General features: G+C 41.9%; 1 protein-coding gene across 1 annotated transcript in view; it reads left to right on the top strand.

Annotated features, from left to right (window-relative positions):
- The first annotated feature begins 468 nt into the window (after nucleotides 1–468).
- The window catches only part of LOC100695466 (protein kinase C epsilon type), a 50,210-nt gene continuing 37,703 nt past the window's right edge, over nucleotides 469–12,975 (top strand). The window contains exon 1 of the mRNA XM_003441882.5: nucleotides 469–813. Coding sequence (XP_003441930.1) covers nucleotides 469–813 — 345 coding nt within the window. The remainder of the gene's footprint in view (nucleotides 814–12,975) is intronic.

The raw sequence follows: 12,975 nt of genomic DNA, 5'->3' as shown, positions 1-12,975 counted from the left end.
CTCCCGGACTTCACGTGAACGTCAGCCAGTCAACCTGCGTTTCTGATCAGAGACGTTTATACCCCGTTCTGTTTCCGCGGTAACAGGAATTTTGTGTGGCTCACGAGACCGATCGTAAACAAACAAGGCAGCCGCCTCGGTGGGAGAGCGTCCATCAGGAGACCCCTGAAGGGTGTGAGTCCGCGTTATTTCTGCGTTTTTCAGCCTGCTGGGGATCAGTCAGCTGCCCTGTTGGCGTCTCTGCGCGTGTGTGTGGATAACGAGCTGTTCTGATATGGCTGTACTAGACTGAGAGTCCAAGGAGCCAGCGGCATTATGGGATGTAGCAGGACTGTGCAGTGACCCCGCTCATTGGAAGGAAACACTCTGTGTACAGGAGCAGGAACAGGCAGACTAGCCTAAACACAGACACATACACACACACACACACACACCCTCATCCTTTTACGCACATACTTCCCAGCAGCCATGCCTGTGTTCAGTGGCCTGTTGAAGGTGCGGGTGTGTGAGGCGGTGGACCTAAAGCCCACTCCATGGGCGCTGCGTCACGCAGTGGGGAAGAGCGGCTCCTTCCTGCTGGACCCCTACCTGGCTCTGAATCTGGATCAGACCCGATTAGGCCAGACCGCCACCAGAACCAAGACCAACAGTCCCGTTTGGCACCAGGAGTTCTGCACCGAGGTGCGTGAGGGAAGGAGCCTGGAGCTGTCCGTGTTCCACGATGCACCCATCGGGTATGATGACTTTGTGGCCAACTGCACCATCCAGCTGGAGGACCTGCTGCAGAACGGAACCAGGCACTACGAAGACTGGGTATGCGTTTGATCTGTTAGCTGTGTGTGCGTGTGAGTAGGTGTGCGTGCCTGTAGGTGAAAGCCACAGTTTTGCATGTGCAGGTGGAAGGAAATCCTAAACACTGTATCTGCATAGTGTATTTGATGTAGTGTATTAGGCTGTGGTATGCATGCCATTGCTTGGCTGCTTGTTTCATGTTCCTGTTCACAGTGAGCAGCTAGGGAAAGAGTATTCCCAGGTTTCACCTGTCGGCTATTATTGCGTAAAGAATCAATACTGTTGGTCTTCTATTCCCAAAATTCAAATGTGAACCTTTGCCACACCAGTGGGTGAAACTGAAAAAGACTACAATATGATGGCGAACACTTTAGGACCACATTATACTTGTTTTCTGCTCGCACGAGGCCCCCCCCATCCAGCTTCAGGTTCCTATTACAGACAGTATAAAGGATGGTTGTGGCTTCCAGGTCTGAAAAGTGAAACTAACATGACAGTACCTTCAACCAAGATTCTTTGTAATATCCACCAGGGGGTGATACTCATGGTTACCGACCTACTGGAGTCCATTTTGGAAGATTTTGATCAGTCGGCTAACGTTTGGCAAGTCGTTAGCTGGTTTCACAATCAAATCTGCCCCTCTTTCCGTACAGTCAGTTTAAAAAACATGAAAAATGATAACAGTGCGATTGCTTCAGAACGAGACTTTTCTAAACCACTAGTTTCATGTTACAATACCTGCATCTATCTCCCAAAGGCTCCATTTCACACTGAAGTTTCTTCTCTTGTTGTAACCTGATGTTCAAACCGTCTGTTTGTGAATTGTAGCCAGTGAGAAGCTAGTTGACTTAAAGGAGGAAGATGTTGTTTCAGAAGGTAGATAAACCAAGGGCCTGCACCAAGGTCCAGTGTAATGCTCGACTTAAAAGTCTACAGCACTGATTTTTTCCTTCACAGAAATATAACTACACTTAACAGCGACACAATACGTCCACTTTAATCGGTAACAAATATATGTTTAACTCTAGTATCATTCAGTATCAAGACTGACACCATCCCTATCCAGTGAAACCTCTGGTTTCAGTTCAGAGCCTTTTACAATGAAATGGGCCTTCATATTTATGACAACATTAGCGAGGCAAGGCTGAGATGGTTTGGACATGTGCAGAGGAGGGATAGTAGATATACTGAACAAAGGATGTTAAATATGGAGCTGCCAGGCAGGAGGAAAAGAGGAAGACCACAGAGAAGATTCGTGGATGTTGTGAAGGAGGACATGCGGAGGAAGATGCTAGGGATAGGATCAAGAAGGAAGAAGAAGATGTTTACCTTATGTTTATTATTAAATGCTCTCTTCCAGTGTCAAACATTTACACTGAGCTCTTCGTCAGAGCTTCCACTTCTGTTATTCAATTTCTTTAGCAGTGCTGCAGTCTGCCGTTGTCACACTGCACGTGTGTTTGGATATAACAGCTGGAGCCTGAGTGATATCACATTATAAAAGATGATACCGATATTTGGTCATTTAAGAATCTGATATTCCAGTATATCGGCCAATATGGTTTCTCTTTCATGAGAAACGGATTTCCCTAACAGTTGTTATGTGTGGTCATTTTTAATTTGTTTGTGCTCTGCTCAGATTAGCTGTTTGTTGTGTTCGTGGCCTTAAACGCAAGCGTTTCCAATGGGTAATTTGCAGAGTGCCCTCTAGTGGACAAACTATGCAACATCAACACTCATGACATGGTTGAAGGGTGTTTCTTCTGTCTCCGTTACTCTTATACTTTCTATAAATGCCAATATCAGCCTCTAACCAAAGTCATGGAGTTGTCTTTTACTAATGTAAAATGAGACCATGTAGGAGCGACTTGTTTTCCATTCTATTATCATGCAGCTTTACCCTCGTTATCTGTGACACAGGAGCTGTTCGGACTTGCACTGCATCTGGTTTGGGCATCTCAGGTTCGACTTGCAGTCATCCTTTCACAGTTCATCGCATTCCTCCTGTGTCTTTGCACTTGCAGAAACAGGAGCTGTGTTTTTCTTTAACCCCCCCCTAAAACGCAGCGTTGCAACTGAAGATAAGTTTGTTTTTGTACTTATTTATTCGTTTTACTGTCCTTTCAGAGATGTACTCAGCTATGCAGAGGAGAAAACTATACTACGGTTTCCCATCATTTAACGTTAAGACTGTGATGTTGGATTGCTACACGTAGATTTGTATGTAAGGGAATAAAGAGCTGTTTGTTTTAGGTCTGCAAGTTTTGTCTCCGGTTATAACATGTGATCCCGTTCCACTGCTTCCCCTCATTTTGTGTCAACTTGCCTTATGTTAGACGAAAGGCTAATGAAGGTGATTTCAGGACAGAGTTGGGAGGGGGAGAGAGGATAACGGGAGACTGTTCTCCAAAGCACATTGTGAAATACTCTGATAATTTTCTACCTTTCAGGCAACTGTTTCAGGCAACACACACACACACACACACAATGAAAATCCACTGTCAGGCCTTTGGAAGAGGATATGAAATCACAGCACACATTGCACTTATTACAATATTATTACAGTTTATTTTGTGAAATGGCATTTTCTTTTTTGAAGTAAGAGTACTTAATAGAGGCCCTGCTCTCTGCTGGATTAACATATGACCGTGATGTAATCTTAAAAAAAAAAGAGGGGCAACAAAATGCTCATTGTGGTGAATTAATCGCAAATCTAAAATCTTAGGAAGCTTATTTTCATGATGCAATGCTGCAAAAAAATGTCAGTGTGAGCTCTGTTAATGAGTGTAGGATGTGAAAGTGTATATGATTTCATGCTTGCCAAACTGTAGGTTTCCTTAACGGGGGGTGGGGGTTAATTGATGTGCAGTTACATAACCTTATGCTATGTCAGCACACGCACTTGTATATAAACCAGCACACACACAGGCACCCACTTCGCCCCTCAGCCATCCAAAGTGAGGTCAGAGCGTATGGATCAATGTGCTGATTGACCACATCCCATCGATCAGCCAGCCGGCTCGTCAGTACATCTGCCTCAGAGCGACACAGTCCCTCTCACTCCCCCCCCCTCCATCCTCCTCCCTTCATTATTCCATTACTCACCATTTCTGCCTCCCGAGTCTTTCTCATCCTCCCCTCTTCAGCAGCGAGCTCGTCTTTCAGCTTTAAGAACACCCCCACTCTCCCACCCACCCTTCGTTTACCCGTCATCTTCCTCTTCCTGCCTCGCTCGTGCACCTTAAACTCCTCTTTTATCTGCTTCCTCCTGATGCTCTTACCTTCTCGTGCTCCTCTGTCTTAAGAGAGGAAGGAAGGATGTGATGTTCAGTCTCAACAAGGAGGCAGCGGTGGGAAATATAGTATACTCGTTAATAGGTTGTCTGACTCAGATCAGACAGGGTTTTCTCTTCAGTTTTTTTAAACTCATTTATACCAAAAATCATAAAATAAAAAATAGACCAACCTGCCTCTCACACACTGATTTATCACTACTCGCTGTATGTTTCACAAAAAATACATTATTAAGGATAAACAGAGAATACTGTTAACACAAGAATGACTTCTGGAATCACATCTTTTCAACCTTATCTGCTCGGTGGTGGATGCAAACCCGCTGTATAAATCACTCTGTATGTAAAAATGAGCAAGCAAATTAAACTGGGTGGTAAGGCTTTAAATCTAGCTCACTAATTTCTTTCATGGTAAATTTATCTGTCACTTATTTGACCCTTAAAAGGTCACAAAATAGTAATGAATGACCTTCATAGCCCGCATGGGGAACTCTCTGCTTGCAGCTTATTAAGGTGGAATGAAATGCTCTTTAGGTATTCTGGCTTTTTAAATAGCTTCAACAGTTAATGACAATCAAAAATGATGTCAGATTCCCTTTTGTTCAACTAATTAGCAAATTATGTAACTTCAAAGTTCTGGTCAGAATTTGGAAAAGTTTATCCCCAGAGGATGAATCCTAAAAACCTAGAATCCTAAAGAAGATTTTTTCTAATGGATTGCCGTACCGTGCATTCATTCCTCCCTCAGGATGCACACCGACCTAACATTAATCCCTGCCATTGACCGAAAAGTTTAGCCAAATTTAGCCGTCATCAATTTAAATAGTCAGTCTTTTACTTTGGTTTATTGGCTTAATATTATTATTGACTTTTGAATGAGCATTAGCTATATGTTGTAGTTGGAGATAGATAACTCAAGCCCCTTTTGCATTCGCCACGGATCGCCACGACTCGATTGGGATTGACTGGTTTTCCACTACAATCCGGTACTAGCGAACGTGCGTGGTTGTCGTCACAGAAACGTGTCCGAGCGTCCCACAATGTTATTAATATGGGACACGAACTCTACAAAAAAGGTGGATGTCAAAGTGAAACCTGCTGCTCGGTCTGTGGCTTTTCGTCTGACTGGGGGACCATGGCGTTGTTTTAGTCATTTCCCTAGTTGCGGGGTTTCAAAAATGGCTGTATTAATTTTTGTGAACGAGAGGCTCTCTTGACTCATCGAGTGATGCTACTGACCAGCCAGTCAGTGGCATGCAGTCTGATGATGTCACACTTTAGTGCCTGCTCAGATTGCTTGGAACGCCGGGTGAGCAGGTACTAAAAAAGTATCTGGTACCAGGTACTATGACCTAATGGAAAACCATGAAAACTGTGGCGAACCGTGTTGATCCGAGTAGGTACTAATGGAAAAAGGGCTTAAGACTAAACTAAGTAAACAGATAGATCCCCCCACTCCCCATCCCATTTTCAGCAAATGCAAAATCACCCATCTGGGATTATTTTGGTTTTAAACCAGGTTACATCAGTGAACTGAAGGACTTAAACAAAGCAGTCAGATGAAGGACGTTTCAGCTTTCAGCCTCTAAATGAAAAGCAGGTACAGATAAATGTTATCCAGTGTCAAATATGATTTCTGAATTGACATTGCTTGTCAGCCTACGCCGACAGGACAGCAACCAATAAAGGCTTAATTGTAATTAAGTAACTTCCTGCTTTTCTGAAAGACAGAAATCAGGGGAACAAGCAGTGATTTGAGCCAAATACTAGTCTTAGATTAGATTACATTTGTGCTTTGCGGGTAATTATTTACCAAGTTGAATTCTCAAGGCACACCATTAAATTAGCAGTTGTGAACTCAGCCCGTCCAGTCTCTCATAGCCGCTATATTCATCCAGTAGCTCATCCATTCTGTAGACATCGTGTTTTTTGAGTTTGCAAAAGATTTTCCATAAGACACAAAAATAATTTAACATTCAGTTAAGTCTAGCTAAAAGAAATCTATTGTGCTCAGTTGCAGTGCCATGTTTTTGTTCTTGGACTATGGTCATTAAGTCTGCTGTGTGCAAAGAGGGCCATTGAACAAGTCAGTAGAACGCCAGGTCTGAAGGAAAAAAAAACAGTATAGAGCTCCACAAAATCTGTGACTTAATACAGTTTGCATCGTGGATCGCGCTACCTCTATCATTGTGTATTAACCCCCGCCCTTCTAAGCAGGAATAATATCAGTTATTGGCGATCTAACAGGGGGAAGAGAGGGCAACTGGACTAAGAAGAAGATCACCTAAATCATAAATTAAAATATTCTATTCTTTTTCTCTTACATTGGACCTTTCATCCATTCATTCTCTGTCTGAATCAAACAGTTTTAGCTTCCTATACTCTCCATTTAACCCATCTTTCTTCTGATTGGCTGCCCCTCCCAATGTGGGTGGGTGGAGCTTCTGTGCTCACAGCCCAGGGTTCAGCAGTGTGAAGCCTGAGATTTTGCATCATAGGAATTATTTGCGCATATGTTGACATTATTTGGTCGCTTTCAAGAAAATAAGCAAAATAGACCACTTTAGTGTGTACGAATTATTTAAACCTCGGCAGGGTTTGCAGTACTGAGAGCAGATCAGTGACAAAAACTGAAGTGTACAGTAATACACAGTGAGACCCAGCACAGAGTACAGCCAAATGGCATACTTCCTGCTGTTCAGAAGAACACTGAGGCATGTGTACCTCAGCTCCATCTTTCTCACTTCCTCCGCCCTTCTGCTGCCTCTCTCATCCCATCTCGTCATCGCTCCGTCTCTGTCGTATGTGCACTGTTATGCCCATCTCTCTGCTTCCTGTTCTCTTTTGTCTTCCACCACCTCTCCATCTCCCCGGGACCCGAGCGCTGGTTCCTGCTTTGTGCCGCTGGTGAAATATTAACCAGGACTTTGATGCTTATTAATTGTCCCACTCAGTAATTGAGATGCTCTACGGAGCCCATCCCCATGGTGACAGTGACAGCCCCGTCCCCTTGGTGACAGTCACTCACCCACAGACACATCAGAGATAGAGAGAGAGAGATGGGTAGGAGCTTTTTTTTGGGGGGGGGGGGGGGGGTTCAGGGGGTAAGAAAGGGCAGAGAAAAAAGCCAGAAAAGCAGTGTTTTAGTTCTTTTAGAAGGAAGAGTGATTCAAACTCAAGGCCTTCAAAGGTACAGAGACTTAAAGAGTTCCCTTGTGCTGCGTGCCCACTCTTCAAGGGAAATTCCACTTTACTCACCAGCATAATTATGCCGATGATGTATTCAGGTAGTCTGTGAGACACGACATTACAGCATCAACCGCTGGGCTCTGTAAATCAAGCCTCAGGCAGGTTTGGACAAGTTTTACTCAGTAACAAAACAGTAATTAATCATTCGTCACAAAATAGGGTTGCTGTTTAGATCGTCATCGGTGTAATGTACCGTTTAGGACACACAGGTTAGTTACACCGCCATTTATGTATTGTTTTCTGTTCGTTATAGCAGCTGTGTTTATTCTTTCGTGACTGAAATGCATCACTTGAATATGTTTGAAAATTTAAAATCTGTCTGTGGGATTGACTCGCCCCAAGTGGCCATTAAAGGAACTGCAGTTTTTATCAGCCCTGCAGGTTGGTGGTTTTACTTCACATACAGTGCAGAGGGAATTCTGTTGCTTTCTCCATTATTAGCTATTATTACAGTATTGACTCTAAGCTTGTATATAGATTTAGGGTGGGTTGCTTCTTTTTAACAGAAGAAAAAATACAAATAGAAGAAAGAAGTAATATCTACAAAAAAATGATACCATGGAAATCTTATTCTATAAAATAATTTTCTCTGAGGCTCTTACATATTTGTGGCAGAGGTTTAGAGTCAAGGGTGTACGCACAGGAAATAATTCACAGTGATGTGGTGAGCAGAGACCAAGCGATGGTGGGCAAAATAACCACCGCTGATATGTTTCTCAATTGAATTAAACAAATACTAATGAGAGTGAAGGATATTGTAGATTCGTGTCCAGCGGGGTGGCGGATACGCTAGCAGTTGCTTAGGTAATTAGAGATTACCTAGGCAACCAGAAGCTTGAATTACCATTAGCGATTGACCGTTATTGCAAAGCAATGTGCAGAGAACAAATACTTACATTTAGTAAGTTACTTACATTCACAGGGAGGTGCACAAAAGCTTACAGCTCAGTTTACGGTGTAAGGTTTCAGAATGGTTTCCACTTGCACTCATTCTTCCAAAATTTTTCCACCAAAGCGATTCTATCTCCAGGTCAAAACTCCAGGTAGTTTAGAGTAACACGTTGCCATCACCTTGTTTCCTGCTGTATTGGCCCTGCTCACACTTAGAAATGGTGAAAAAAGAGCCTCATTTTCTTGAAGCCCGAAAGGCTTCCAGACTGCAGACACAGCTCTGCTATTGGTTGAAAGTTACTTTGGATCTGTTCTTCTAAACCTCCACCTCTCCTCACTGTCTCCCAGCTGTTAACAACTTGTTACCCAGCATGCCTTTCACTTTATTAATGTTACAAGCTGTTTATATTTGACAGATTATTTTTTACCATGATATTTTGCCCTTATGATTGTTGTGCATTATTTTCTTTCTTTCTTTTTTTGCAGCAGTGTTTTTATTAAATTTTAACACAATACAGCCATAAATCAGAACATCTTGTACGTTTAAAGAATAATCAAGCTGTATTGCCAGAACAATAAAAAGAAAAAGAAAAAACACACACACAGAAGGGGGAGGCTTCTGTTTTGCAGCTTCACTAAACAAAAAAGAAAAGAAGAGCGGAGGGAAACATCCTCAGCTTGTTATATTCAAATTCTCGACATGAAGGGTGATGAAGGGCGTCCATATATTCTCAAAGGTCTGGTCAGCATCTGTTGGTTGGTGCTCAGTCTGTGACTGGACTTCCATTACAATGCAGTGCTTTTTTTTTTTTGGAATAGTCAAACTAAAAATTGCTCACTTTTACTTTAATTATGTTTTTTTCTGAAACAATCTCAAGAGGTAACATTTCAGATCCAACAAGATCCGTTTAGTGATTGTTTTTTCTGTAGTGATGCTTTAAATTCTTCATAAGATTATCTGGTATTATTTTTTATTATATTTATTCAATAGTTGTGGATTATTAATAGTGGTTTTATAGTATTGTATTTAATTCTAATAACAACAAGGGGTTTGTGTGCACAGTTGCAGGCTGTCATATTCAAGTCAGGCTGGCTATTATTACCACCAGCTTATCACTTCCTTAGTAATTTAAAAAAAATAGCTCCAGGTAGTGTTTTTTAAAAAAGTTCTCAGTTGACAGAGAAAACAGAGTTGGTGCAAAGGTAGTAAGACGAGTCTGAGGAGGGGGAAAACAATGGTGATGACTGAGAGAGGACAGGAGATGAGGCGTGGAAGTAAGCTCTGTGTACATGTAAACATGTCAGGCTGGAGGGCGATGCTGCGAGGCTGCTGGAAGCTTCTGAGACGTGATGACCACACAGTGTAACGTTTCCTCCCTGGGACACGGGCCACGTCAGATGTCAGCCAGCCACTGTTTGACACTTGGCTTCGGCACAGATACACTCACATGCTCCAACACGGCAGTCGGGATTAAAGACTGAAGGGCTACAACTGGGGACCGGCCAACATCCGTTTAAAAGATGGTTTAACCAGTTTAAATTCTTTTTCGTTTTACAACTACGAAGCCAAATATTTTAGTACAACATGTTTTATAGGCTCCGTTAATGCCTGGCAGAATTTATTGCATTGCATATTTCTAAAAAATCTTAAACAAGTGACAAATTCAGACGGTGTAAAGTTTCTGAATTTGTTATATTAGTGTAAATATTGAATTTATAACCATTTTTTGTCAGCAGTGACGGCTTTGCAGTTGTTTTTCCATCTCAATCTCAAGAGCGCCTGTCAAGAAATTTCTTCATAACTGACTCTAAGGCGATCGGATTAAAATTTTAATGTCACAGGTCAGGGAGAAGAATTTATACCCTGGCTGTGACAGAATTTCCCCCAGTTTGTAAATCAGAAATGTATCAATTGCACAGATGTGGACAAAACATCATCATTTCATAATTTGCCACTTTTTTTGCAGCAACATAAAATCAAGCTTTGGCTACAACTTATGTTGTGTATGCTATCAGAATCAAGCGTGTTAACCCACAGAAGGAATTTGACTTACTCTCAAAAAACGTAGACACAAATGGTGACCATGTAGCCACGGAAGAACAAAAAATATTTGGCTGTATACACAGTTCTTTCCACAGATTTTAAATCCAGTTGTGCCAAAGTGAGGTTGTATTGCAAATGTGTTAGTCTGCGTGCAAATATCACGGATATATGTGGTATTCAGTTTGTGCACAAAATATCACAAAGCTAAAAACCCCCCCACAAAACTGCAGTGACTCAGTAAATCCATTGAAGACAAGGCGCGGGGTACAGTAAGGCAGTCTCCCGCAGGAGCTAGCAGATAAGTGGGGAGGAGCTGCATCAAGAGAAGACAGGAAAATGCTAATTAAGTTGGCTGACTAATGGGTTGTTAGTTTGTAGTAAATCTTTTTCAGTGTCTGCGAGAATTTGCCCCATGTGACTGCTTTCAACATTAGATAGCCATAAAAAGTATAGATGAGCTGTAGCTGCAGTAGGCTGGCTGAACAGAGCCATGACACTGGGAGTCTGTTACTCTGAAGGGGCGTCCACATAGGTAGCCCTGCTTTGTTGCTAATTGTTGGTTGCTAACTAGGCCTGGGTTGCCTAGGTAACATTTGATAATTTATTTAACACCTTGTAATATGTCAATCAACAGTATTTTACTGTCATTGGTAGTTGCTTCAGTCACTCGCCTCGACGTTAAGAAGAGTCCTGGGCATCGCCTCCGTTTCTTAAACCATCGTTTAAAGTTGCAGAATTTGACTTTGTGTGCTCACTGGTCACCACGTTGCTGCGAACTGGAGTGCTTACCATATTAACTTATGCACATCTTTATTTATGTGATCTGAGTTTTTCAGTACTACTACATCATGACACCTCTAATGCCCCTAAATAACATTATATAGCTGTTCTTCATAGCAGAGGACGATTTGCCATTGCAAACTCCAGTTCAACATGCGAAAGAGATTCTCTCTGAATGAAATCAAGGGCAGCTGCAACAGCGCCTTAGTTATTGAGCCAGCTGGTTTAGGAAGAACGAATGGGCTGTCTGGACAAACATGAAAGTTTTAGTTGTCCAAAGTTCAGCGTTACACCGGGAAGGTTGGTGTCAATACTGTCTCCCACCTGCCCATTTCTGCAACCAACGTTAGGGTAACCAACAAGTATGTTAAAGACTGCTTGTAATTACCGAGTATGGTATTTGGCACATCTAAATTTGGCATTTCCTTAAATGGGGAGGAGGGCCAAAAAATATTTTTATCCTTTAGTGGATGTCAGAGTCGTAAAAAGGTTAAGAACCGGTGCCACTTTGAGGGAATGAACAGCCAGAGGGTTAAAAATAGAAAACAGTAACAAGTCTTGCTAGCCTCTTTTGCACCATCTGCTGCTACCTCCCAAAAAAGATGCGGTTTGCAGAAAGTTATAAGATGAAAACAACTGAGATCCACCTGTTTGACTTTATATATTTTGTTGCCTTGAAAAAAAAATACCCATCCAAAGTTAAAAATATCCTCCAGCACTAACATAATCCTTTAGTCATAGAGGCAGCATCATGACACCGTCACCTTGTTCCCCGCCTTTCCGCTTTGTCTCTTTCAAGACACGATTATCGTCACGGTCACAGCCCCATTGTCATTATGCCTTGCTTTACTCCTGACCCCCAGACTCCATTCCCTCACAATCGCTGTTTGTGGACAATGACATCATGGGCCCCACCCCTCGGTGACCTGCTGGTTAAGTAGGACAGTCTGGATTTAAGATATACGCTCACACACAAAGACAAATACGGTGCACTGCCCACTAAAGCCAAATCAGGACAACCTTTAGTGTGTATGTGTAGGGTGTATGTTTGCTGAGGGTGTTTAATTTATGTTTCCAGTGAAAGGGAAGAAATGGGAAGGCCTTTGAGAGGTCACAGTAAGCAGGTGAAATGCACACTCCTTGTCTCCTCTTTCTGTGTGAAACCAGGAGTCTACCTGCATTCCTCTGCCCATTTTATATGTTATGTATGAGTTTAACCGCAGTTTTGGTTGTTAAATGTCTCTGAAACTAATGTTTTGGTAGTAAACCCCTTCCTTACACAAGTTTCCTTCTGGTCTCAAACTGGGGATCTTTTACATGTAAGGTGAATTTATAAACCACTACACTCTGAGTTGTGTTTCAATGTCTCACCATGGGTGGACCTCTGAGAACTGTAGTTACACAAATAACCAAAAGTTATATTGGTATTTTTTTCCATTTAAGAATTATAATCTATAAATAATAAACAGGCTTTTTTTTTTCAGTTATTATAATAAAAGTAGTTAGCACAGAGTTTATGAACTCAGGCATAAAATCCATTGGTATTTAATAAAAAATGTCCTGAAAATAACAGGAAAAAGTATAGCCTTAAGTTAAGTAAGGTAACACAGTGATTATGTGTGTGTCGTTCCCCAGAGGCCCAGTACTTCCACTTTTTGGGAATTATCTGATTAACAGTGGAGAGTAAGGTCACAAATGAAACTACTCTGAGGTTGCCCTGCACGTTTAAGGTCACACGGTTGTGTAATCAATAGAAAAAAAGGTCCGGCTGTTTTATATGACAGGAAAAAACTGCCTTTTGAGTACTCACACACAGACGACTCTTGTACGGCAGCAAGTTATTGTTTTTGTGCTCAGTTTTTAAATTTAATATTCTAACTATGATGTTTTAATTACTCAGTGCTAGAAATTCCACTTGGTGGATTT

This window comes from Oreochromis niloticus, linkage group LG8 (assembly GCF_001858045.2).
Source record: "Oreochromis niloticus isolate F11D_XX linkage group LG8, O_niloticus_UMD_NMBU, whole genome shotgun sequence".
NCBI classification, from domain to species: domain Eukaryota; kingdom Metazoa; phylum Chordata; class Actinopteri; order Cichliformes; family Cichlidae; genus Oreochromis; species Oreochromis niloticus.
The sequence above is the reverse complement of the archived record's forward strand: the minus strand, read 5'-3'. Positions and strand labels throughout refer to the sequence as shown.